The sequence below is a fragment of the Dipodomys merriami genome, unplaced genomic scaffold (assembly GCF_024711535.1).
Source record: "Dipodomys merriami isolate MVZ:Mamm:240054 unplaced genomic scaffold, mDipMer1.0.p SCAF_122, whole genome shotgun sequence".
In the NCBI taxonomy this organism is placed as follows: Eukaryota; Metazoa; Chordata; class Mammalia; order Rodentia; family Heteromyidae; genus Dipodomys; species Dipodomys merriami.
This window is the reverse complement of record NW_027202516.1, coordinates 2302243-2328417: the sequence shown is the minus strand read 5'-3', so window position 1 is coordinate 2328417 and position 26175 is coordinate 2302243. Positions and strand designations below refer to the sequence as shown.

Sequence of the window (26175 nt, the reverse complement as noted above, 5' to 3'; positions counted from 1 at the left end):
AGGGGCGCAGGGGCGCAGGGGCGCAGCGCCTCCGGAAGTGTGCACTGCCCCCTCCTCCCGAGGCCGGGCTCCGCGTCAACCTCGCCGTCAGCCACAACGTTTAAAACTCACCCTGAAACGATCTTGTCTTTCAGCAATTTTTCCAGCTGGTCAAGTTAAGAAAGCTTGGACTCAGCGACAACGAAATTCAGCGGCTCCCTCCGGAGATCGCCAACTTCATGCAGCTGGTGGAGCTGGACGTGTCCCGAAATGGTAAGAGGAGGTGCGCCTGCGTGGTCACCTGGGGAGGTGGGAGGTGATGCGCATGCGTGGTCACCGGGGTGGCGGGAGATGGCCTGTGTGGTCACCGGGGAGGTGGTAGGCGGGAGGTGATGCGCATGCGTGGTCACCGGGGCGGTAGGAGATGCACCTGCGTGGTCACCGGGGAGGTGGGAGGTGCGCTTACATGGTCACCTGGGGAGGCAGGAGGTGATGCACCTGCGTGGTTTCTGGGGAGGTGGGAGGTGCGCATGCGTGGTCACCTGGGGAGGCGGGAGGTGATGCGCATGCGTGGTCACCGGGGCGGCGGTAGATGGCCTGCGTGGTCACGGGGGAGGTGGTAGGCGGGAGGTGATGTGCATGCGTGGTCACCAGGGAGGTGGTAGGCGGGAGGTGATGTGCATGCGTGGTCACCAGGGAGGTGGTAGGCGGGAGGTGATGCGCATGCGTGGTCACCGGGGAGGTGGTAGGCGGGAGGTGATGCGCATGCGTGGTCACCAGGGAGGTGGTAGGCGGGAGGTGATGCGCATGCGTGGCCACCGGGGCGGCGGGAGATGGCCTGCGTGGTCTCTTTGTGTCCCAGCCAGCTCGTAACCAGGGCACCGCGCTTGATAGGACCTTTGATAGCTTTTGTCCCTGATTTTCTGGAAAGGAGGGGGGGAAGCGTCGGTGTGAGACGACTCCCGGCTCTTTGGACCACCAAGAGTTGGTTGAGATGCGGATTCCAGGGGAGGGGTTGGGTTCCGGCCTTGCTTCGAGCCCCAGCCCCGCGCACGGACACAGGCCCGCCGCAGCGCCCTAGAAGTCACCCTGGCCAATGTGCACACGACCCCTCCGGAGCGCGTTCGAGTTCGCGCTGCACTGTCAGTCCAGTATACAGGGAGCGGCAGGCTTTCCCTGGATGGAGCTGGCCACGGCGCCTCTGCGTGGTTCCAGGAGCAGAATCAGACCTTTCCTGGTGTGAGCTTGCTTAGGCGAGCCAAGTTTTGCTCCTCCCTCCCCCAAAGGCAGAGGAGCTCTCCCAGGATTACCTCCCGGGCTGTGCAATGCTGCCCACGCCTTTAGAGCTGACCTGACCTCGGTGGCTCTGCTCTGATAGTTCAGGCAGGAAGTCAGGAGGATCACGTGCCGTGTGGAGAAGAGTGCAGAGGCGGAGAGGGAAAGGGAGAGGAAGAGGAGAGTGGTACTGATGGGTTCCCTAGGCTGTGAGGGTTTTTCTGAGGTAGGAAGAGAAGATCCATAGCAGTAGTTGAGGTTGGCAGAAAGGAGTCTGGGCATCACCCTCAGCGCTGGGTCCCTTTGGGTTCCTCTCCATACCCCGGGCTGTGTTCTGTGAAGGAAAGCTCTGCTTCTGGCATGAACTGAGTGCTGAGGAAAATGACAGAGTGAGTTGTTCTCTGTTTATATTTCAAACAGATGGCCAAAGAAAGTGTGTCTAGGTGTTTTCTTCCCCGTTCCTAGCTGCTCATGGAACACGGCCTCTGGTTGTGTTAGAGAAAGCTTCACTCCACAATAGGATTTTGCTCTCCAAGAAGCTAGGGCAGACTTTCTTAATGCATCATGAAGCCTGCCCAAGCGTTAGTAATTTGAATCTTATAGTCTATGCTGTAATTTGACTTACATCACAGTACCGTATCATTATCCATTTAGTTTAGTTTTCCCCAAAGTATAAGGTGTACCCCACTGGCACTACAAGAGATGACTTCTCGTGGACAACAAAACTGTAATTTTTAATATTGAATCACAGTCTCAATTTTGCTCCTTGTTTATGGGTTGCCTTCTGTAAAACTTTATAACACCATGTCACATGTATTCTGCATTTACAGTCTAGTTCTGGTGGTGGTATAGCTCTGTGCTCCTGTTAGTGATCGAAGACAATTGAAAAGAATGATCCAAATAAGGAAGCCAGGAAGCTCGTCCAGTGTGGACAGTGACGGCTGGAGTTAAGGCAGGCATTGGGACAGTGTTCAGTAGGTGTGGGGTAAGGTGTTGTCCGGCCTAATTGAGGACATTGAGTTCATTTCTCTTGTGGGAAAATAGTACCGCTGATGGAGAAACCATGGCAAAGACTGTATACACTGATTAGTTGTTTTGCAAACTTGAGTGTACAAAACTTCAAAGAAAGTTTTGATACAAATACGAATACCAGCTGGACCGCAGGGCATGGAAAGCAGACCGTTTCTCCCGGGTCATCTTTCCCTCTCCCTGAGCTGAGGTCTTGATGAAATAAATGGCTAGGGCAGCCATCGGCTGTCCAGGCAGGGGACGGTGGTCAGTATCTGTGGTCGGCAGTTCTTGGCTTGCTCAATGTCATCTGAGGCCAGGCTGACGGCTGCTGAAATGACCTTGTGTTTGCTTCTGCCTGTGCCGGCAGACAAGGCCTTCTGGCAAGCATAAATCCAGAGCGCCTGGCCGCCCTCTTGAATTCCGCCTGCCTGCCCTCCCCCACACCCACACAAGTGACACCGGTGAGGCTCACCTTCACCCATGCCGACCCCAGGCCGTTCTCGGAGGTGGTTCTCGCCCTGCGGCGGCCTCGCGGGGGCCTGGGGTTCACTCTGTTTAGTATGATGGCCCAGGGGCCGGGTGTCATCATGACTCAGGGGAGTTGAAGTGCCGGGGGAGGCAGCCCACATGGGCACATGGCGCTGGCTCGCTTAACATGCCGTGGGACGTCCTGACAGTCCAGCTCGCTCTCTGGCCTTGCAAGCCTTTTGGCTTTTGGGTTTCGGGGCTCTTCTCTGCCTGAGGTTAGTGCCAAACAGATGTAATGGCCGCTTCTCACTGAGCATCCTACACTCAGGCTGGCCAGTGCTCCCTTAACTTCAGCACTCCGCTACACTGCAGTGATTGCTTGTAAGTGGAGATAGAAAGGTATTGGGCTTCTCTGATACTTTCTTGTTGACTCTCCATCTTACAAATGCTGTTTTCTGGGAAGCATTGTTTAAATAATGTGTAGAAACCATTTCAAATACTACAAAAGGGATAAACTTCACAATTAGATCACTTTTGGTAAGCATATTTTATGCTTTTTGCTTATTATCTTTCTTACCTTTCTTTTGTCCTTTTTGCTCCTGTCTAGAAGGTTCTCCTGCACTGTCTGCCATCCCTGTGTTATGCTGGAACATAGGTATGGGAGTGTAAATAAACTGTTGTTGCTCTTTCTTCTGTCAAGATGGCAAATATTCCATTACCAGGAAAAGTTGTGACTGTACTGAATAAATTAGAGGTTTATATAACTTTCCTGTGCATTTTCCTTTTCCTTTTTTTTTTTTTTTTTTTTTTTTTTAATCAGTAGGTCTGTAGCAGAGAGGGCTGAGTTTGAAAACGACACCTCTGGAAGTATTTTTTTAGGTCAACAAGTTCTCCGTTTAGTCACAGGATCTCAACATGTTTTGTCTATTTTAAGTAAGGCCTATCTTCCTTCCGCCCCCATCTCTGACTCATTCATTCACTTGTCTTTACATGGTGGGTTCTTTTTTAGATCTTGGTTTTTCCAAAACAATGGTAGATTTACATTCAGCAGGCTCAGTCACAGAAGTAAAAGTAATTGCAGTGGTTTCTCTTATAATAAAATTAAACTCTGGTGTGTGGATGCTAGTCTCTACTCCCATTTTAATTCATCAATTTGTGTGTATCACGGTGAGTCTGGTGATTACCAGTTCTAAAAGGGACTTGGGGGCCATACGGCCCACAGCTAGAATTGGTATTTGATCCCAGGTTTTTTGTATTTTCAAATCACAATTCTTTTTCCCCATAATAGGAATTTTTAAAATCATTCATCTAGAATTAGTCATCATTAACGGTTTTGTAAATTTTATTTTCCTTTTAGTTACCTGCTTCAGAAAATTGGGGGTCTTTCTCCACATAGCTAATTCTTTCCTGCTTGCACTTACTTAACATAGATTGGAAGCATTTGCTGTCCCCTTCTTTGTACTTAGTGTGTTTGAAAGAAGCAGGTTTGGGCAGTAACTCCTGCCTTCTCATCTTTCTGGGGAAAAGATGAGCAGATGGTGTGCTTGTCACCAACAGGAAGCTGTAGTTTTAGAGGTAAGGTTGATGTAGAAGAGCCAGCCCACAACCACAAATGTGGGATTTCCAGTAGCATGGGTGCAAGCCGGCCAGCCAGGGTGAAAAGGTGAGTAAGAGATCTAGAATGCTCTACCTGATTGAGGATTCTTGTGTGGAAATAAATCAGGGAGGCACAATTACCCCCAGGGCCATGTAGTTACCGAGTGCTGGGAAGGAATGTGGGCGGAAACAGCCAGGCTTAAATGTGTAACTTATTTTAAGGTTCTGTAAAGCAATCAGGGCTCTGTTTGCCTAACATACATTTTATTTGTGCAAGTGCTTAGTGAAAGGGCCAGACAACCGAAAGCTGTCTTGAAGTATTTAACCTTGTTCAACCTTCTTTGGAGGGTGTTGAAAAACCCCTCCAGTGGAAGGTGTGGCCTTCCATTGAGCTGGGCTGACCCGTGCTGGCCAAGATGAACATATGCATCTGAGAAACTTAGACAACTCTGGAAGACCCTAGTTCCTCCAACACCAGCCCAGACCAGATGTGGGGAGCTGAGGAGGCTGGAGTAAAGGGTGGGCAGCTGGTGCTGGAGGCCCTGGCTCCTGAGACATGCTGTGCTGGCAGCCCATGATTCCAGGCTGGCCTTGTGTGCACACTCTTCTGGCCTGTGCCTCCTGAGTGCTGGGATTGCACCAGGGGCTGCCTGGCTCCCTGACGTCTGCAGCCAGTGCGGACTGTGCTGCCTGAATGCAGCAAACAAAGAAGGGTGTACCTGCTAGCTAGATGGAGCCAAATGCTGTAGAATTGTGCTTCAGCCCTCCCACTCCATCTCCGTCTCCCTCCACCCACTCTTTCTGCACAGGAGTCTTTAAAGAGAGAACGCTTCTGCTCTCTGTTAGGCTCTTACCTTTGGGTGATGCATGCATGCATGCAGGCTAGTGACGTATGTCTGCCGTTGAGTGAATGCATGCATGCAGGTGAGTGACGTATGCAGGTACTACGTGACACGTATGAAGGTGAGTAAATGTGTGTGCAAACTTTCATTGGATTTGGGATGGAGCGGTCATCTGTGACACCAAAAACAATGGCAGCCGTGGATGGCATGCCCAGGGCTGCGTGTTTACTATCTTTCCCTCAACACTCTGAGACTTCAGAGGAAGGTTTGAAGCCCAGTAGTGCTTGGCATTTCCTGGAGGAAGCGTTGGCAGCGGCTGCCTCCTGTGTGTCCGCCAGTTCTAGGGATGGCGGTGGTGTGTGCTGTCTGTGCCCGGATGGCGAGTGCGGACTGCCTGGCGCAGGCTTCCCTGACACCCTGCTCTTCAGCTGGACAGTTTGGTCAGCGTGTGGCGTGGGAGTGAGCTGTCTGGTGAGGCAGACCCAGGTGACAGGAAGTGCGATTGACTCCCCTGTGCTGGTCCTTGGCTGTGGTTGGAACGGGGTTGTTATTCTAAGACCTTTTCATAATGACATTTATCACATGATGTTTCCACTATGCTCGGTTAGCTGTGGGTACTTTTAGAATTAGAGAAGCAGGGTTAGGTCACTGAGAAGCCCGCGGACGACGCAGCTCAGCAAACCTCACCGGCTTGCCTTCCTGCTGCCGGGCTCCCCGCTGGCCAAGCTGCCAGGCTTGGCTGGCCCTGTACGTTGGGCCTACGTGCCTGGAACTCATGAGGTCTCATGATCCTTCAGCCTCAGACACTCAAGTGGTACAGCCACATGCCAAGCTCTGAAGTCTTAGTTTTCTGACCTTTCCCTTTTATGACCTTTCTTTTTCCTTTCCAGGAGAGAGTGGGAAAATCCAGGACTTCTCTTACCCCAGTGTCCTCACTTGACGCCTCAGGGCGTGATGTAACCTTAATTGCTTCAGGACCTGGGTAAATGAGCTGATGGGTGCTCCCTCTCTTGGGCTTTCTCTTTTCTCTTTCCTCCCCATGGCTCCCTTTCTCCCTCCACCTCCCTCATTTTTCCTTTGTCCCATGATTTGCATCCTTTCAATGGCATTGGGTGTGGAGAATGAGACCTTTGTTGTTAGGGTGGATTTGTATGAGACTGCTGGCCCCCTCCTTCCCTTTCACCCTAAATTCAAATGGGGATGGGTTGGGACATGGAAATGGTGAAACACACAGTGTATTTAATTTTGATTCTGATTCTCCTCTAAGGAGAAAGCATAGGTTGTATGAAACGTTCTCCTAATGCTAAGTTAGTAAAAAATTCTCCTTGTAAGTCTAAGAAAGGGTTGTAAAACCTGGGCCCCTGGCAGTGCTGGAAGAGAACACGTGCTACTCACGATGGGTACTTTGAAGAGGTGATGCCAATTTCAACACAGAAATCCGGAGCTGTTTTAAAGAAGTTTAAGTGCATTATGGATATCTTACCTTTCTGTCTGTCAGTTGACAACTTATAATTTTTAAGCTCTTAAGCTTTTTATCTACAACATTCCTTCGGATAATGTAGATATGTTCTTGAGTTCTTCTTAGAACGCCTTTTAACTTCTTTTTCTATGGATTATTTTAAAAAATGTTTACTTATATAACACAGGGCTTTAAAGACATCAATTTTATTTAGAAATGTGGAGGAGGCCTTTAAGTGGGGCACAGAAGGATCTCCCGTTCGCCTGTTCCATCCCAACCGCATCAGGACAACTCTGGCTACACTGTTGTCCTGCAAGCCTTCAGCACAGCCTTAAAAGTCGATTTACTTCAGCCAAAGAGCGGGAGCAGCTGTGTTTATTATGAAGGTTAAAAAGAAAACCACCCCAAACAGTACCCGGATCCCACCTGTGCTGCCTTTTTAAAGTCCCAGGTGACATGGTCCTTGGGGATTCTGGGTGCCAAGTCTCGGGGCTTCTGAAGGTGAACACCCAGCGTTTGCCTTTTGTCCTCTCCTGGAGTGGAGTCTACAGCGCTCAGGCTCGTCCGGAGCCTCTCCAGCTCCTGGATTAGTCCACAGGCCAGACCTTGCTTCTGGCCATGCCCTGCAGGTGTAGAATCCCCAGCCTCTGGGGTCCCGGCAGTTCTGTTAGCCTGGGCGAGGGAGGTGAGGGATGTGCTTTGGAGAAAGATGAACTAGTGGAGGGACACGCGTGTGTTTAGGCCTGCTAGCTTGTCGGGGAAGAAGAGCTGGGTTGTGAAGAAGATGTGGGTAAGCGGGGCTGGAAGCAGGTGAAACTTGATTTGGGACTTTTTTTTTTGCCCCAACACAAGTACCAACACTTGTACGAGACTTGAACAACATAAACTCCACGAGGGCCCCTGGTCCTGCCTGTCTTCACGTGAGGGGCCTGGGAAGGCAGCTTGGGTTAGAGCTTTCTCTTAAATGCTGGCCAACTCCTGAGTGAGTCTGGTGTAATAGGATAAATGGATGCATTTGAAAAAAAATCCTCTTTTTAGCATTTCTGTCTGCACACCCAGAAGGACAGCTATGGCAGCAAAAGCAGCCTTGGAATATGTTTCGTATTTAGTCTTGTTTGACAGTCTGGGATATTTTTAAGCAGGATTGAGTCAGGCAGCCCACAGCAAACATTCAAACTGTCTTAATCAGCCAGCCCATTTGGCACACAAGGACCTTGTTTCATCCTAGTAGTAAATAATGCTGTGTGGAATGTGCCCACATCTGCTGTCTTTCTAGAGTCTGTCCGCTGCTCTCTCTGTGCTTGTTCTGGTCACTGCTACTTGTTTCATTCCCTGTAGCTTTTGATTTCTTTCTCTGCCCAGGTCTTGATTTGTGGTTTTTAGATGTAGTGACATCTTACGTTATGGCTGTACCACACAGACACCGAGCTCACCTTTGCCCACAAGTGTCCTCCTAGTGTGAGTTCACTTCCTTGTCAGTGTTTTTCCTTCGCTGTCATCATCAGGAGTGGTACGGAGGCCATTGTGCGGCCTTCCTGCGCCGTCAGCTCTGCAGATGTGCGGGGCAGAGCTTTCCTCTCGCACACAAGCATGGCAGGTCCCTGAGGCCTGGTCCTTACCGCAGATCCTGCCCCTGCCCCTGTCTTTTCCTCATAGACTTTGTTCAGTCTTCCAGCTTCTCAGCACCTCCCCCCCCCCCCCGCCCCGAAATCACCTGACTCTTATCCCATTAATCTGGTCCCAGAGATTGGTTGACCCTTGAATCCAAAAGCTTAGTGAGCTCAACAGATACTAGCATTGTTCTGGTCACAAGCTTTTGTGCTGTCCCTGTCTACGCGGTTCTGTTACCTCTCGCGCATCACCCTGTCTCTCTGTGTGTCCCTCTGCCTTCACGGCTCGGTAGTTACAGCCTTCTCGGGCAGTGCTGGGGAATGACTTAGTCATTTTCAATCTTAACCAAAGTTACTTTTGTAGACTTTATACTGTGAAGACGGTGCTATAAAATTCCCAGCTGACGGACTGGGGCCTCTGTGCTCTGCTGAACTGAGCAGTGTAATATTTTGAAAAGGAATCCAACACAAAATTGCTAACTCTGATTTGATAAGAAAATGGCCACTGTCATTTGGTAAAAGACAGAGTTCAGTCCACCAGTCATCTGGGCTAAGGGTCCTTTTTAATAAATAAACTAAGGTCAGCATCATGATTAGGAAACCTTACTCATTTTCCCCATGTATCTCATTGGATTTCTTGTGCTGGGATTTGTTTCCCATGGACTCTATTTCCTCCTTTATCGCTGGCTGCCCGACCTCTGTTGCTTCTAAGCCCTCCCTCCCCCAGCCGCCCTGCTTGCCTCCTTAGAGATGACACCCCGCCCACGTCCTCCTGCCTGTTGGATCTCTGCATCTGTCCACACTCCAGGTGATGCTCCACTCTCTAGATTTCTTTGACTGCTCCTGTAGTTTTCTTCCCTTCACCTGCTCTAGGTCTCCACGAAAGTCTGTGCCTCGCCCCCTTTGTACGGGTAGGGTTCTTCCCCTGCCCCCTGGCTTCATCCAGCCCTGGCCCAGAGTAAGAAAACTGCCTGGGGTTTTCCCTCTTCACTCTCTACTCCCCTCTGGTCCGTGTGGTTCCACAGCCCACCTGGAGATCATCTGCAGGTGCTCTGCCATCCTCTCTGCAGGACGGCTGCCGAGCTCTGTGCGTCCACTGTCAGCAGGGTGAGCGCGGACAGTCTGACGATTTCAGCCCGCTCCGCATTTGTCAGGAGGGCTGCTACTCTCCATCTCAGGATTTGTTGCAGGGATTGGAGGCTAAGACACAAACCTGATGCTTAACAGGCCCTGGGGTGTGGCAGCCCTTCCTACATGGCGTTCAGTAGTCAGGTGGGCTTAGAGCAAAGAGTGTTTTGGTTTTTGTTTTGTCTTTTTGTCCCTCAGATAAACCTGTTACTTTACCTGACTAGTCTGTCCCTGCAAATCCCCCAGCGCCTCTACCTTACCACTTGAATGACAGGTGACTAATTCCCATGGGACCTCCTCTGGACCAAAATAGGCAGCTGGTAGGATTGGCTAATGCTCATCTAAAGTGTCAGGCTAAAACTCTGCAATGTCGCTGTAGCTGGAGGCAGTGACTGCACACTGTGCCCCGGGTGTGGTTGAAGACAGTGAGTGTGCACACTGTGCCCCGGGTGTGGTTGAAGGCAGTGAGTGTGCACACTGTACCCCAGGTGTGGTTGAAGGCAGTGAGTGTGCACACCTGTGCCCCGGGTGTGGTTGAAGGCAGTGAGTGTGCACACTGTGCCCCGGGTGTGGTTGAAGGCAGTGAGTGTGCACACTGTGCCCCGGGTGTGGTTGAAGGCAGTGAGTGTGCACACTGTACCCCAGGTGTGGTTGAAGGCAGTGAGTGTGCACACCTGTGCCCCGGGTGTGGTTGAAGGCAGTGACTGTGCACACTGTGCCCCGGGTGTGGTTGAAGGCAGTGAGTGTGCACACCTGTGCCCTGGGTGTGGTTGAAGGCAGTGAGTGTGCACACTGTGCCCCGGGTGTGGTTGAAGGCAGTGAGTGTGCACACTGTGCCCCGGGTGTGGTTGAAGGCAGTGAGTGTGCACACTGTACCCCAGGTGTGGTTGAAGGCAGTGAGTGTGCACACCTGTGCCCCGGGTGTGGTTGAAGGCAGTGACTGTGCACACTGTGCCCCGGGTGTGGTTGAAGGCAGTGAGTGTGCACACCTGTGCCCTGGGTGTGGTTGAAGGCAGTGAGTGTGCACACCTGTGCCCCGGGTGTGGTTGAAGGCAGTGAGTGTGCACACCTGTGCCCCGGGTGTGGTTGAAGGCAGTGAGTGTGCACACCTGTACCCCAGGTGTGGTTGAAGGCAGTGAGTGTGCACACCTGTGCCCCGGGTGTGGTTGAAGGCAGTGACTGCACACCTGTGCCCCGGGTGTGGTTGAAGGCAGTGAGTGTGCACACCTGTGCCCCGGGTGTGGTTGAAGGCAGTGAGTGTGTACACCTGTGCCCTGGGTGTGGTTGAAGGCAGTGACTGTGCACACCTGTGCCCCGGGTGTGGTTGAAGGCAGTTGAAGGCAGTGAGTGTGCACACCTGTGCCCTGGGTGTGGTTGAAGGCAGTGAGTGTGCACACGGTGCCCCGGGTGTGGTTGAAGGCAGTGAGTGTGCACACCTGTGCCCCGGGTGTGGTTGAAGGCAGTGAGTGTGCACACCTGTGCCCCGGGTGTGGTTGAAGGCAGTGAGTGTGCACACCTGTGCCCTGGGTGTGGTTGAAGGCAGTGAGTGTGCACACTGTGCCCCGGGTGTGGTTGAAGGCAGTGAGTGTGCACACCTGTGCCCCAGGTGTGGTTGAAGGCAGTGAGTGTGCACACCTGTGCCCCGGGTGTGGTTGAAGGCAGTGAGTGTGCACGCCTGTGCCCCGGGTGTGGTTGAAGGCAGTGAGTGTGCACACCTGTGCCCCGGGTGCAGCCCCTGGAGCTTGAGTGCCTGCCAGCACTGGCTGGGCCACACCAGAGCACACATCCAGTGGTCGGAAGCTGCTCAGTGTGAAAGTCAGAGCCGTCTGTGGCCTCGGTTCTCTCATAGGAGGCGACAGGCGTGGGTGGGGAGAGGGTGGGCTCTGTCTTGTGTTTTGCGTTGCCTGTCGATAGCATGTAATGGTGTAAATGGTGTAAGAGAAGGCGCTGGGGACAGGTGCCAACCGGAGAAGCCAGCCAGCTTCTTCCATGCATGGAAACCCAAATGTAATTAAAATTGAATAATTTTCAAGTTCTAGGGCTTGTGAGGTCATTTGCCTCTAAATTTAGAGGTCAAGTTTGGGTCTCCTGCCTGTGGTTGTCTAGTTGTGAGTGGCAGTGCCGTGTTCCGTGTGGAGAGTTGACAGAGTCGGATCTGGAAAGGTACCTTGTTCCACGTGGAGAGCCGACACGGGAGTCAGGCCTAGGGGGGTGCCGTGTTCACATGGAGAGCTGACCCCGGGAGTCAGGCCTGGGGGGTGCCGTGTTCCACGTGGAGAGCCAACACGAGAGTCAGGCCTGGGGGCACCGTGTTCCACGTGGAGAGCCGACCCTGGGAGTCGGGCCTGGGGGGTGCCGTGTTCCACGTGGAGAGCCGACACGGGAGTCAGGCCTAGGGGGGTGCCGTGTTCACATGGAGAGCCGACCCTGGGAGTCGGGCCTGGGGAGGTGCCGTGTTCCACGTGGAGAGCCGACCCAGGAGTCAGACCTGGGGGGTGCTGTGTTCCACGTGGAGAGCTGACCCTGGGAGTCGGGAATGGGGGGTGCCGTGTTCACATGGAGAGCCGACCCTGGGAGTCAGGCCTGGGGGGTGCCGTGTTCCACGTGGAGAGCCGACCCTGGGAGTCGGGCCTGGGGGGTGCCGTGTTCACATGGAGAGCCGACACGGGAGTCAGGCCTGGGGGGTGCCGTGTTCACATGGAGAGCCGACCCTGGGAGTCAGGCCTGGGGGGTGCCGTGTTCCACGTGGAGAGCCGACCCTGGGAGTCGGGCCTGGGGGGTGCCGTGTTCCACGTGGAGAGCCGACCCAGGAGTCAGGCCTGGGGGGATGGGCCAGTCAGTACTTGTCCCTAAAACTCAGGGTGATCTGGGATGATGTTTTTGAGTGGAATGAATAAGGTAACATGGACAAAAGAAGCCACAGCTGTGAGTGAACCGTAGGGCCCACCATGTTAGTGGGTTTTCAAAAACCCATGCTGGACTCAACTATAGAACACATGGTATCTGTCCATCTGTCTCTCCATCCATTAGTACATCATGTGATAAAGATAGCTGTGCAAAGAACAGACTTGTATGAGAAAAACGTTACCACACATTCAAGTATTTTAGGTTTTTAAGCTCCACGTTTTCATGTAGCATCGGCTGCTTTGCGGCTGCTGGAGCAGGCGTCTATTTCCCTTCTCCCTTCTCCCTTCTCCCGGGAGCCCTCCCGTTATGAACACTGAGTGTACTTTGGCTCATATGATGTTTGCCAAACTGGAGGAATAAAGGAAACGAGAAGAACTGTCTTTACTTTAGATGTCTTCGTGCTGATACATCCATAATACAGTGCGCTGGAAGTTAGATGCTGTGAAGTAACCTTTTAAGACCCTACAGCTATCATCTTTGACTTTGTGCCAAGAGAAAGAGGCATTCACACTCACAGTCCTAACTAATTTAAAATTACAAATATGGCCAGTAATATCCAGAAAATACATTCTCCATTATTAGTAATAAAAGGAATGTAAAACAAAAGGTAGCTGAAGTAATTTAGCAACAGATCGACACTTTTAAAAATGAAAAAAGGAGAGAAGAAGAGGAGAGATGTTGACTGTGGCCCTTTGTTTGGGCCAACGGAGGTATAGTAGGTACAACCTGCCTGCCTGTACTTATCAAAATGCTCCAGCAATGCGAACATGTTCCATACAGTAATTCCACTTCTGGGAACTTAGTTCAAGGAAACAATCAGAAATTGGCATAAATATAACATCAAGAACTTGGAATCAATCTAAATGTTCAACAATAGGGGATTAAATAAATCAAGTCTGAAAATCCATGCAAGGTACTCTTTTGCCATTAAGATGAGAAACTATTTAGAAAAAAGATGGGTAAAAAGTTTGTGGAATAAATATACATTGAAAAAATGTCAGGAACCTAGTATTTTGAAACATATCGTCTATACGTACATACAGTGTGTCTGTATATTAAAAATACTTCAAAATAACACATTATCTCTGGGTAGTCTGGTGGTTTCTATTTTCTTCTTTAGCCTTTTTATACTTTACAAATTCTTAGGTTTAAAATCAGAAGAAAACTCACAGCTTAACAATACTCTTCTTTAGAATGCTTGTACTTACCAGCCATCCAAAATCATAAGGAAAAAACTAAAAAAAGTGTGAAGAGAATTCAGTGGAAGTGACATCTAAGTATATGGCCAGTGGCATTTCAGATGGTGGTGGTCGTGCCTTATGATGTATATCTTGAATGTTCTTCTGTAAAGATGTGTCTTCCTTTAGGAAAGCAAGAACAAGTGTTCTCAAAATTGGTGGCACAGGGGATTGTGACTGTGGTCTGTCATAAATAATAAGGATGTTAACAGTAGTGTATATTTCCTTTACTCTTTCAGATATTCCTGAAATTCCCGAAAGCATCTCATTCTGTAAAGCCCTGCAGGTTGCGGACTTCAGCGGAAACCCACTGACAAGGTGCTGCGGCTACTTCACTCCTGTTTCTAGTTAGATGGGTCTCTTTCCAGCCACGTTTGTCACATCGGAGGCACCCGCTAGACCACTGGCTTTATCAAGAATGGTGGACTTTCCCAGCTATGTATTTATAAATACTGGACAATGAGAGTCACACTAGTGTATTGATAGAAACTCTGAAAAGAGGTGTTGGGGGGTGTGAGGAGCAGTATGAATAGTGTAGTTTATAAACCTCCAGTTGAGCCTTCTTGTCTGTCGGGTCAGAGCTGAGCTCTAAACCCACAGAAAGCTTACAGCATAATTATCTGAAGAGAAGTCTTATTGGACTTATTTTTTCCACTCCAACAATGAAATGTATTTTTAATCTCAACTTCTCTCTAACTCTCCTTAGGAAACCAAAACCTTGCCGGCACCACTGTTTCCTTACTTTTGCGATGGTTGGGGGGATTTTGCTGCTTCTGGGGTTTCATAGCCTGGCGTCTGGCCTGGCTGGCAGCACTCAGGAGCCTCCGTAGGCCTCCTAGCCTCGTCTGGAGTCTTCTGAAGGCTGTGTTGTCAGGATAAGTGAATGATGCCCATGTGTGAACGCAGGCACAGCCCTGGGAGCCGTGGCCTCTCTGGTCCAGTGGGTACATTTCCAGGGTTTCTCGGGACTCCCCATCAAAGCCAGAGGTCTTTCCTTGTTGACTGTACTAGATTTGTGTGTCTAAACTACATCCCATTGTAGCTGCAGTGGCATCTTTTCACCTTCAGCCACCATTCCTCTCTTCTCACAAATCCTGGTAACCATAGGAAACATTTCTTTGTAAACATTAAATAACGTTACTTTGAAGCCTTACTGTTCTTTTTGGCTTCAGGCACATATTAAAAGTACCTTTGTGTAGAATGTCATGAAATGTTCAATTATATATAGGGAGTGACAACTTGAATAAAAGAAACAAAGTAGCAGTTGGCTGTCGGCTGATCTGTTCTAAGTAATCCTTAGAAGCAACAAGAAAAGAAAGGAGTGAGCAGCTGTCCTGTGTTTCATAATCCCAGGGACTGGTCAGGTTTTTCTCTTTCTTTTCATGGTGCTTGAAACTTCGGCTACACAGCAGTGGGTTTTCCTTCCTAGGGCTTTGTGACACTTGTGCTTCATTCTGAGAACTTGTGTATTTATCCTCCTTATGATTAATTCTGCATTGCCCTCTGTGTATCATGAGCTGTTTCTCCAGTAGCTAGGTGGACTCTTCGGCCCCTTCCTTGAGAGTGTTGATAATGCAAAAGGGCAAGGCAAGTATGTCATCACAGGGTGCAATTTTAGGGTGTTATTTCAGCGAGCACATTAGAATTGTTTTTGTGTTCTGTATACACTGCTACTTCAGTTAACAAGCTCTTTTGTTCTAGGTTGCCAGAAAGCTTTCCTGAGTTACAAAACTTAACGTGTCTTTCTGTAAATGACATCTCCCTGCAGTCTCTGCCTGAAAATATCGGCAAGTAAGTTTTTTTTTTTTTTTTATGTCCAGTACATGTGTACCATCAGTTCCATGTGGAACTTTCCTTTCATGTTCTTACCATCGACGTAGGAGACCATCTGTCCATCCATCAGTGTTACCTTTAGTTATCCCCAGGTTTTAATGGTTATATAGTATGCTGCTACATGGTACTAGTAATAAACGTAATTTGTTTGCAAGCTTTCTTCACATTGATGCATTCTGAAGAAGTAGCAAACTGAAGCAAAGCAGCCAGTTTACTTTCTAGTAGCAAACACTGTTGGGAATGACCACTACTCAGTCATTTTAATCCTGAGCAGAAGAGCAAGGAGGTCCCCACTGAAAACGCACAGGAAGTGTGCTAAACATCTGTTCAGTCTGACAGTAGCTCCTGAGGACACAAGTGGCCAGTGTTTGGAGAGCACGGATGAGCTGGGAGAGGGGTGGATGGGGTGGGGTGGAGCAGGTGGGTGAATTTCTGTGGTGCTAGCTTGCAGGGCAGGGGGATGTAGCCATGGTGAGAAAGATAAGGGGAAGAAAGGAAGGGGAAGCGTGTGCGAGTGAGGAAGACTGTGGAGCGTTCCACCACCACACAGATGGAGCCCTCTTAGCAGACCGCCTCCCCCCCTTCGCCAGCATGGAGGGAGTGGGTCTAGTCAAGCAAGGCTCAGGCAGAAGCACTTAGATCAGCACCCAGCCCAGCGGCCTTACTTGGTAGAGTGCTCCTGGCATCTTAGAGGTTTCCCTGCTGTTGCGTGTGTCTTGCAGAAGTCCTAAGACAAACCAGAATCTGCTCTTTGAGAACCGCCTTGCATGACTGAACCCAGTCACCTGACATGTCTGTTCTGAAAGGTCCACAGGAGTTTTAAACCAGCACCTATCCCCCTCCTTTCTGTCCCGTGACCCCGTTTCAACTGGCAAGCCCATGTTTTTATGTGAAGTGCACTGACGGTTTTACTTTACGCCAGTAGATTTGCTAAGACTTAGGATTATAACTCTCAGGAGGGGAAGAGGTAGAGATGGGACCAGGGGGCGGGGGATTCACAGTCCAGGCCAGCCAGACATAGTTCTCAAGACTCCATCTCTCAAACTGTGATCCCTTGCCCCATTCCCACTCCAGGAGCCAGGATTGCAGGCCCGAGCCGCCTCACCGGCTCCCCTCACTTTCCTGATAGTGTCCTCTCATGCACAAAGGCTTATATTTTAATGAAATCTAACTTGCCCATGTTTTTACTTTCATAAGAAAACACTGTTGTGTGACCTTGTGAGTACTGTCAAGGTCATAGGCATACTTTCACAGGGCAGACAGGCAGGTCAGCACGAAGCCAGAGTGTTTCCAGTGTTTTCAGTGCTCTGGGTGTGAAGGTTGGGGTGACAAATCTCCAGGGGAGCGGAGGATCACCCAGAGGCTCGGGGAGACCTGGGGTCCTTCCGGGAACTTTGTCCTTGTCTGTGTAACTCTCTTCATGAAAGTTCCTACTCTTTGTTGTTAAAGAAATTGGTACCATACACTAGAAGTTAGTCTAAATGTCTCTATTTCTTGCTTAATGAAGTTTCCTCCTCCAAACCTAACGTGCTTGGAGGAGAGAGGAAGTGGAGGGTGAATTAGCCCAGTGCTCAGAGCAGCCACGGGCACTGAGTGGTTATCAATAACTCATTACTGGTGGAGCTTTGCTGGTAGAGGTAGGACATGTGAGCTCCTTAGGGGCTCTGGTGAGCTGGGGTATGTGGGTCTTAGTCTGTGTCTGTGCCCTTGGGAATGGTGTTCTCAACCTCCGGGGGCTTGAACAGATGAGCCCCATGGCCTTCTCACAAGGCCCACCTGCTGCCCACCCCGTCCTGTCCTGTCCTGGATTGCGGCCTAAGAGGGGATTCCTTTCGCACACTGCTGTCCCGTGAAGTGCTTAGTTCTTGAGCCTGCAATTACTAGAACCTGTTTATTGTTTCAGAGAACAAAAACAAAGAGTTTTTTTTTTTTTTTTTTCTAGTTTAGGGTTTTCCATAGCTCAGCAGTAGGGGCAGCTCAGCGTGTGGGAGGTTCTGAGTTTGAAACCCGTACCACAGACACACGTCTTTCCAGGGCAGAGCTTCCAGGAGGACATTTGGAACAGAGGGTTCCTAAAAACAGGGCGGCCTGCATTCTGCCTGCCGCGATAAGGTCAATACATAGTCAGTGATGTGCTGTGCAACTGTTCAAAATACGGATGTGTGTGGCTTATGAGATGAGACAGACATCTGTTAATTGAGGACAGCAGAGAAGCTGGTGTGTGTGTGTGTGTGTGTGTGTGTGTGTGTGTGTGTGTGTGTGTGTGTGTGTGTGTGTGTGTGTGTGTGTGTGTGTGTGTGTGTGTGTGTGTGTGTGTGTGTGTGTGTGGCCAGTCTATAAATCTGACTTCCCTTCTCCAGAGTGAGAGGAAGCGGCCTCAGTGGAGAAGCTGCAGGCGTCTTGGTGAATGCTGAGGTCTTGCTCCAGCGCCCTGTCTGTTCCTTCCTTTCCTTATCCACAGTCAGTTCTGACAAAGCAGTTATAAAAATTCTGTTGTCTAGAAAGTTGATGATGTCATGTTAGAAGCAGGACTATTAAAGACGAATAATTCACACGCTACATTTTGTGTCTGATATTTAACGGCATTTTGTGGGGTGTTAGGTGTGCTCTTAGTCTCTGCAATGCTGGACAGTAGCTGAAGTGAAGGGTGCGGGCATGTCCAGCCCCGGGCTCCTCATTCCTCTTGGCCTGTGAGGAAAGCTCTGAGCTCTGACGTCCCCTCCTGCACTCTAGCAGCACTTCCTAGTATCCTGTCCTGAGACCCTTGAAGAGGCCCAAAGATGTTGGGTTGAGGAGAGAGTCTCAGCGAGCACAGACACCGCCCCACTGCTGTATTTTGGAAGACCGCAAAAGGAGACATTTCCTTCCGCACCAACGTCTGGTCCCACGTGGCATCCACTGTCAGTCGCGCTGTCTGGAGAGCCAGGCTGGGAGGGAGGGCCTACCTGGTGGTTCAGTATTCACCCGGGCAAGCTGTGCTGACTACCAAACCACTCAGTGGTGTTAGAAAATCAGCTTTTTAGTTCCCATGTTTCTGGCTTATTTGATAAAATGAGGGAGGGTGGAGGATTAAGGTGGATTAGAGTATTGGGGTAATATCTGCCTCCTACCAGCTCAGAAGTAGAACCCTGAATATTTCTGCACTATATTAGCAAGCAGGAGCTTGAGGTTGGTGTGGAGCCGAGGTCTGAAGAGGTGACAGACGTGTCACTTGCTTTCGGAACCTGTGTGCGGTGCTGTGCTGACATGCTGGAGCGTGAGGGCTTCCGCGGCTGCCGCCTGGCCTCTGCCCATCAGAGCTGACCCACATACTCGGGGTCTGGAGAGAACATCTGTCTCTCTGCGCTCAGCCCCAATACTGAGCTATGCACGAGGGCAGGAATCTGCTGCCGGGGTGAGGTGAGGCTAGGACAGCAGATCCTGGGCTGGGTGAGCTCAGTGTTCACCGTCACCGCCCCTCGTGTCAGCTCCCACGAGCCTGATGCCTACTCCTCTGTGGAGTGGGCCTGGTCGGTGGCCTCAGCTCCTCGCCGCGGAAGGCCGTGCTGTCTGCGTCAGCCGCTGAGGCTGGGAGGCTGGCCTTTGGTCTTGGTCTGAGCTAGTGGCTAGTGAGTTATTTCCACGTCAGGCGGGCCAAGGCCTCAAGTGGGGTGCTTTGTGGGCATGACCTGTGTCATTAATTCATCTTATTCATATCTTCGGGTTAGACTTGTGGGTTTAGTGGAGGCCCGGTGGTGATGACACATTGTTGCCCTGGGAAGTCACATGGGGTGCGGCTGAGCTGTGTTTCTTACTGATTGTGTGTGGTGGGGGAGCAGAAAGACGAATCTGGGGATTTCCCTGACATTCCTCTCTTTCTGTTTCTAGTCTTTACAACCTGGCTTCACTGGAACTGAGAGAGAATCTTCTTACCTATCTTCCCGAGTGAGTCTCTGGGGAACAGTAATGAATTTAACTATTTTTGAAAGGACTATGGCATTATGGTAAAGAAAAAAAATCTTGTCTGTTGCCACCAACCTTGAGAGCGGCTGCCCCCTTGTCATACTCTTACCATTGTGAAATTTAGATGGGTGCTATTTTGGAGTAATAGTCCAGGTAAGGAATTTATGTTGCTCTGTATGTCTGTGTTTTCACTAAATGTTGTTGTTTCTTTTAAACAGCTCCCTTACCCAGCTGCGGCGACTAGAAGAGCTTGATCTAGGAAATAATGAGATCTATAACTTGGTAAGTGTGTGTCATCACAGGCATGTTGAGGAGGAGTGTGTGTGGAGTTGTGTCTCCACAGACCTGGGAACCTTGGAGAGGATGCTCGGTTCACACTGGTATGAACTGAGACTCGGTGTGGGAGGGTCAGGACTAAAGTTTTGAGGCATGAGTGGAAATGATTGGTGTGTTTAAGGATAGGGTGATATTAGAGAAAAACAACAGCTGCCCACCAGAGGCCCCAGCTCTCATGATTAATGTCAGCATTCTGGGCTTGAACTCTGAGCCTCGTGCTTGTTAGGTAGGCTCTACCATGGGAGCCGTGTTCCAGCCCTCTTTTTCTTTAGTTTTGTGTTTTGCCCAGGGTTGACCTTGGCTGCACTTCTCCTACCCATGGGCTTTGCATAGCTGGGACTGTGCAGCTGGCTGTAAGCCATCGCACTGACTTCTTACTGAGATTGGGTCTCAATTTTTGTTCCCCATGCTTGCCTTGAGCCGTAATCTTCCTGATTTCTGTCTCAGGAGTAGCTAGGATTACCCCAATTATTATTTGACACTTTATAATTCCTTCTTTGTTAGTGGAAACCTCAGACTTGGATCTTTGCTACCATGACATTACTGCTTTTTGTTTTAGCCAGAATCAATCGGAGCTCTCTTCCATCTGAAGGACCTCTGGCTGGATGGGAACCAGCTGTCAGATTTACCTCAGGTAACTGAGTTTCTCGATGTTGCCCACAAAACATCCACCAGCGGTATTTAGAGAAGCATCTCAGTAGCTTCAATCTGTGATTGAAAAAGCACTTAGAACTTGTGTAATTATATGCTTCCCCAGAGAAATTGGAAAGCACAACACACCAGCCTCACGCTAGTCCGTGTGTCCAGTGCAGCACTGGGCGTGGTCAGAGGGTAAGGAGAGTAGGAGTTGAAGGAAGTAGGGATGGCGGGAAACGTGTATTTGGGGAGTGGAGGAAAGGTAAGTTAAACAGGGGGAGTTTGCCAGTCCTGGATGGGCTGTTTCATTAAAGTGGCGAGCTTTTCTGTCTTGCAGATGGTGAAGCTGTCCACAGGTCTGTGTGTGCTCATTTTGTGGAAGAGCAGGGGTTTGGTGCCTGGGTTAACAGGCACTACTTGTGATGGAAGGAAGGAGAAAGTAGAGTTTCTTAGCAGAGAAAATCTCAGGCCTGCCGTGTTAGCTGCTTGCTTCCCAGTGCAGACTGCTTATTAGTGATGAACTACAAACACGGAGAATTGGGCTGGATCTCCCCGCCACTGTCCGGGCTCCTAATCTTCATCTGTTACGTGAGAATGATCGCATACCTGTGGGAGGCAGAGCTCCCTGTTTGTGGTTTCTACAACTTCTCATTTTCATTGAACGAGGGTCCAGAAATCTATGCTCCCTTCATACTTGAGTATACACTAAAGAAACATTCTCACAACTTCAGGACCTCATGGTAACAAATTCCTGTCCTGTGACAGGTTTGAGCATGAGTTTCTCTATGCCTTTGATACAGGAAATAGGAAACCTGAAGAACCTGCTGTGCTTAGATGTCTCTGAGAACAGGTTGGAAAGACTTCCTGAAGAAATCAGCGGCCTAACTTCTTTAACCGATTTAGTAATTTCTCAGAATTTACTGGAGATAATTCCAGATGGCATTGGTGAGTGTTGAAAGCACTGCTGCTAAGGTACCACCTCCTGCCGTCTTGATGATGTGATCTTGTGATGATGAACTCATCTTGTGATGAGGTTACCTTGTGATGATGTCATCTTGTATTGAGGCCATCTGGGTGAGGTCATCTTGTGAGCCCATTATGTGAAGAGGCCATCTTGATGATGTCATCATGTGATGATGTCATCTTCTGTTGAGGTCATCTTGATGACATCATCTTGTAATGAGGCCATCTTGGTGAGATCATCTGGGACAGTAAGACCTCACTTTGATGCTGTGTGGACTCCTGTCAGGTGCTGGGAATGTGGCTCCATTGCTTGTCTTTAAAGAAGGCAAGCCATGCATATAATAGATTTAAGTACTTGCAAGTATTACTGTCATCTTGGTTTGATAGCACAAATGTTGACTCATTATTTACTTTATCAAGGTCTTATCTCAGTGGTTTCACTAGAGTTCAGCCAATCATAGAATGTTTTAAGGCATATAGACAATCACCAGGACGTTTCTAATTCAGCATCTTAAACAGTTATGAGACAGTAGCTTGGACCTCACTGCGTGGCAGAGGGAAGATCTCTCAAAGGGAGAGATGGTATGATTGAGTTGAGCCTTTTCTAGGAAATTGGGAATTTTTTAACCACTGTACTGTTTGGCTTACAAGCCAAACATTTTCTTTACTGTAAAGGAACAGCCCTGTGTGAGAAATGCAACACAGAGAAGTTTTAACAGGAGTGAGCTGTTAGCTCCACTAGAGCAAAGCCACTTAGAAGTGGCTCTGTGTAGCCATAGACGGGTTGTCCTTGGGTTGCTCTCTAACATTTTTACTGCAAATCATCAAAGGAAGAAGTAGCTGGAGAAGCTATGTGACAGGACCCCTTGTCCCTGCTGTTCGGTCAAGATGGAAAGGGTAACTGTTAACAGCACTTTCATAGGAATCTCAGAGACACTGTGTTTTAGTCAAAGCCAGCTAGAAAACTGATGGGGGTTTTGACTGGGTGGAAATGTTTAAGGAGATTCGTGCACGGCATCTGGTGATGGTGTAAACCCAAACCCAGGTTTTGCTGCTCGGGAAGGGAAGCAGTAGCAGCCTGAGGCGGTGGGCTGGCCAGGCCCCTGAGGGCTGGCTGTACAGGCATCTCTCCTGCATCTTTAGTTCAGATGGGTGCAATGAAAGCTTATGAATCTCATTTCACTTAAGAATGTTAACAAGCAAAGTTTCTTGTTACAAATTACTTGGGCATCTTAGAGAAGAAATCAGTACACGCTTGCTAGGAGCCGGGAGAGGCCACTGTCTTCTTGTGGGAGATATAGTTAAGGGTCCTCTATTGGGCGCCATGGCACCCTAACAAGCACTGGAGGATGCTCCGTCCACTGGCACTGAGGGCAGGTGCAACACCTCCCCCCCCCCCCCCCCCCCCGGGACTGCATTAGCAGGATATTGATGATGCTAAATAAAGGAGCTTAAGAATCTGTTTTCCGGCTGGGAAGGTGGCTCAGTGGTAGAGTGCTTGCCGTGGATGCATGAGGCCCTGGGTTCGATTCCTCAGTACCACATAAGCAGACAAAGCTGGAAGTGGCACTTTGAGCTGAAGAGCTGAGGGACAGCACCCCAGGGCCAAAGTTCAGTGCCACGACTGACCAAAAAAAAAAAAAAATCTGTTTTCCGGTCTTGCCCTGTGTCTGCATACTGGCAGGGTATTCCTTTCAGCATGCCTTTCTAGTGGCTTTCTCCTCTGCTTGTAAAGTAGTTGTATTCTGTTTTGATGAGGAAGGTAAAGGTCATTGTGAAGGGCATTTGGATGACTTGGGAAGTTCTGTCAGTGGAGCCAGCCTGCAGTTAGACTCATTCCTCTTTCCCATAGCCTGTGTGCATAGCTCTCGTGAGCATCTTCCCTCCCAGAATGAGGCTGGCTCTGCCTTAACATGGCTTCTCAGGGCTGTGCTTCATTCTGTGCATATAGCATGCTTCCTGGAGCCATTGGCATTCATAGGTAGTTTACATAATCCACACCTTATTAACTTCAGTTAGGTTGACTCCTGGCGTAAAATGAAGGTCCCTTCAGTGCCCACAACGATTCATGTTTAAGATGCATCAAAAGCCTGCTGTGTGTTCTTTAAATTTCTGGCTCCGATAGGATATTTTTAGGTAGTGCCATTTAAAATGATTTGTTTCTAATTACTGTTTTTGATGTTCTGAACAAATTAGTCTAACTCTCAACCTCGAGTGATTTAGTGAGTGCTGCAATTTCATAATACGAAAAGCTGGCTGAGAGGAAAAAAAGTCAGTAACTGTTTAAGACAAAAAAGAACAGCCATAGGAAATACCAAGTGGCGATCCGGAAAACAGTTTTAACTCATGAGTTTAAATAATGCTTCCGCAGGAAAACTAAAGAAGCTGTCAGTTCTGAAGGTGGATCAGAACAGACTTGCCCAGTTGCCGGAAGCAGTTGGGGACTGTGAAAGTCTCACCGAGTTAGTTCTTACGGAAAATCGTCTCCTGGTGAGTGTGGTTTGACATTACCATGCAGATGTGTTAGGGCAGATCCTGATGACTGGCAGCTCAAGTGGACCCAGGGGGAAATGTCCTCAAGTCTCACCTCAAAGGGAGCCTGGAATGCCACAGGTGGCACTGAGATCGACAAAGCAGCAACTAGGCTCCGGGTCCTGGGAGGGCTCCTAGTGCAGGGCTTGGGGTCTAGGCACTGAACCGATGCCTCTGGGTCCGAGTGGGGGGTTGAGAGTCACTTACTGACCTGTTGATGGCTCTGTCACAGAGCCCGCAAGGGACATTGTTCAGGGACTCTTGGAACCGGGTAGGAAGAGCAGAGACATGGTGGATTGTCAGGACAAGCCCTGGCAGCTTGGGGCTGAGGAGTGCTCTTTATGGGAGAGCCAGAGAATGGTATCTGATAAATGTTTGCCAAGACTGCTGCTGATTCCATCCCAGAGCTGGGCGGGGCATCCCCAGGGCTGCACACTTGGCCCGGGCTTCCTGTCACTGCCAGGAGAGCAGGCTTCAGATGAAAAGAGCAAAGACAGACTGCAAGGGAAGAGCGAGGCTTGGAGCTGGGGGAGTCCAGCCACATCTTTCCCCAAGCTCTCTCAGCAGCATGCCAACTTCTGCAGGTGTGATCCCAGTTACCAACCCTTCCTGTCCCCCAGATAGTTATTATAACAATTATAACAGTAATACTCACCCCCTGGCAACACTGGTTGTGCTGAAGAGCATTCCTCTCCTCTCTGCTAGGCGTTGCTCTGTTTGTCTTTGATTTTATTTCTTTGAAATATATCAACAAAAATTCAACATATTGCATTTGACTCTTCCCCAAGCGATGATTATGAGCATCTTATATTCAGGAAAACGTCCTTATTTCTTTTGCATGATAGTCCATGCAAATAGGACTTTTTCAGCTGTTAGAAATATGTGGTCAATCAATAATAAAAATGCTATTTTTTTTCAGACCTTACCTAAAAGCATTGGAAAACTTAAGAAGCTGAGCAACTTGAATGCGGACAGAAATAAATTAGTGTCTTTACCAAAAGAGGTATGTGCTAGAGTATTAATGTGATAGTAATTATGAGGAAGAGATAACATCAGCTAAAGGATCCACATGCTTGTGATATTTTTAATGTTTAAAGCCATATGTGGCACTTTGTAAAGGAATGCTTATAAAGCAGCTTGGAAAAACTTTTATCCAAGAGTGATCATCAGTAGTATGAAGAAGAGTTTGAAAAAGTGAATTGATTAAATTTTAAGTGAAGAAATAGGTTGACACTTAGGCTTGACATAAAATGGAGATACATTGGCATAAGTGGATAATTTGGGAGTTTAAGCAGGGGTAGTGGGTGACTTTGGGTTTGATTGTTGAATTTGGTGTGAAGTTAAATCCGGTCCCATAGTCATTGTGATTATAACAGTGGATCTCCATGGAGCTATGCTTCTGGGCAGAGATTTCCACGAAGCCTTCCTGTCTGAGATGAGACGCGGTAGAGAGGAAGGCCGGTTGGAGCCACGGCAAGCTACAGCTCCCAGGATGTTTAGTTTTCTTGTCAGCACTCCAGCAGGAGCACAGAGACAATCACCTTCCCTTGTGGAGGGTATCTGTGTGGACGTATCAGGTGAGCGCTTGAATTTTGTCACAGGTTATGGCGGTGTTAACCGTGAGGAGGGAGCCCACAGTAGGTCAAAGGAGGTTCTAGAAGGCTTGGTGAAGAGGCTTGCTTTCCACTGGGAACTAGAAGAGCTTGATTGGAAAAGGGTCAGACAAGGCATGATTTTCTTCCTTCCTTCCTTCCTTCCTTCTTTCCTTCCTTCCTTCCTTCCTTCCTTCCTTCCTTCCTTCCTTCCTTCCTTCCCTTCTTCCCTCCTCCCTCCCTCCCTCCCTTCCCTCCTTCCCTTTGTCATTCAACAAAGCAGTTGGTGAACACAATGCATCTTAACCAGTGTTGTTCCTTTCAGCATTCTCGTCCGTCCCCTTGCTGTCTTCATTTTCTGGGGTGTGCATTGGATTCTTGGCTGCATTCTTCTCCCCTTCTTCTCTTCATTGGTCTATCCTTCTCCCCTTGACCTTACTCTACCCCCTTCTAAGTAATAGAGCCTAAAACTAAGTTTAGCTTCCCTCTCAGAGCCCCATCAGCTGAGCTTTGGTGAGACTTCTTCTTTGCTGGGTCCTCACCTAACGAAGCTATTTCCTGTATGACCTGGTCTCTGGTCTGGGGCTGTTTTCTTCGTGTTTCTCTGTGTTGGCCCTTCCAGTATTGATGTCAGGGTAATTTCATCTGAGCAGCCGGAGCTGAGGCCACTGTTTCCCTTGGGCCCCATCTCATCGTGAATGGCCTGGCCCGACCTGCTTCCTTCCCTCCTTTAGGCTTTCCGCCCACAGTGCCCAGTCTTTTCTGGGGGAGCTGGCCAGCTCTTCCCGAGGGGAAGCAAGAGTACATTGGTTATAGGTTGGCCCATTT

General features: G+C 49.3%; 1 protein-coding gene across 4 annotated transcripts in view; it reads left to right on the top strand.

Annotated features, from left to right (window-relative positions):
• Positions 1-26175, top strand: part of Lrrc1 (leucine rich repeat containing 1) — an 88782-nt gene that overhangs the window by 44748 nt on the left and 17859 nt on the right. For all 4 annotated transcript variants that reach the window (XM_070017281.1, XM_070017283.1, XM_070017282.1 and 1 more), the window contains exons 2-10: positions 135-252; positions 13753-13831; positions 15215-15304; positions 19214-19270; positions 19507-19570; positions 20184-20258; positions 21061-21205; positions 23595-23713; positions 24675-24758. In XM_070017281.1, the coding sequence (XP_069873382.1) occupies positions 135-252; positions 13753-13831; positions 15215-15304; positions 19214-19270; positions 19507-19570; positions 20184-20258; positions 21061-21205; positions 23595-23713; positions 24675-24758 (831 nt within the window). The remainder of the gene's footprint in view (positions 1-134; positions 253-13752; positions 13832-15214; positions 15305-19213; positions 19271-19506; positions 19571-20183; positions 20259-21060; positions 21206-23594; positions 23714-24674; positions 24759-26175) is intronic.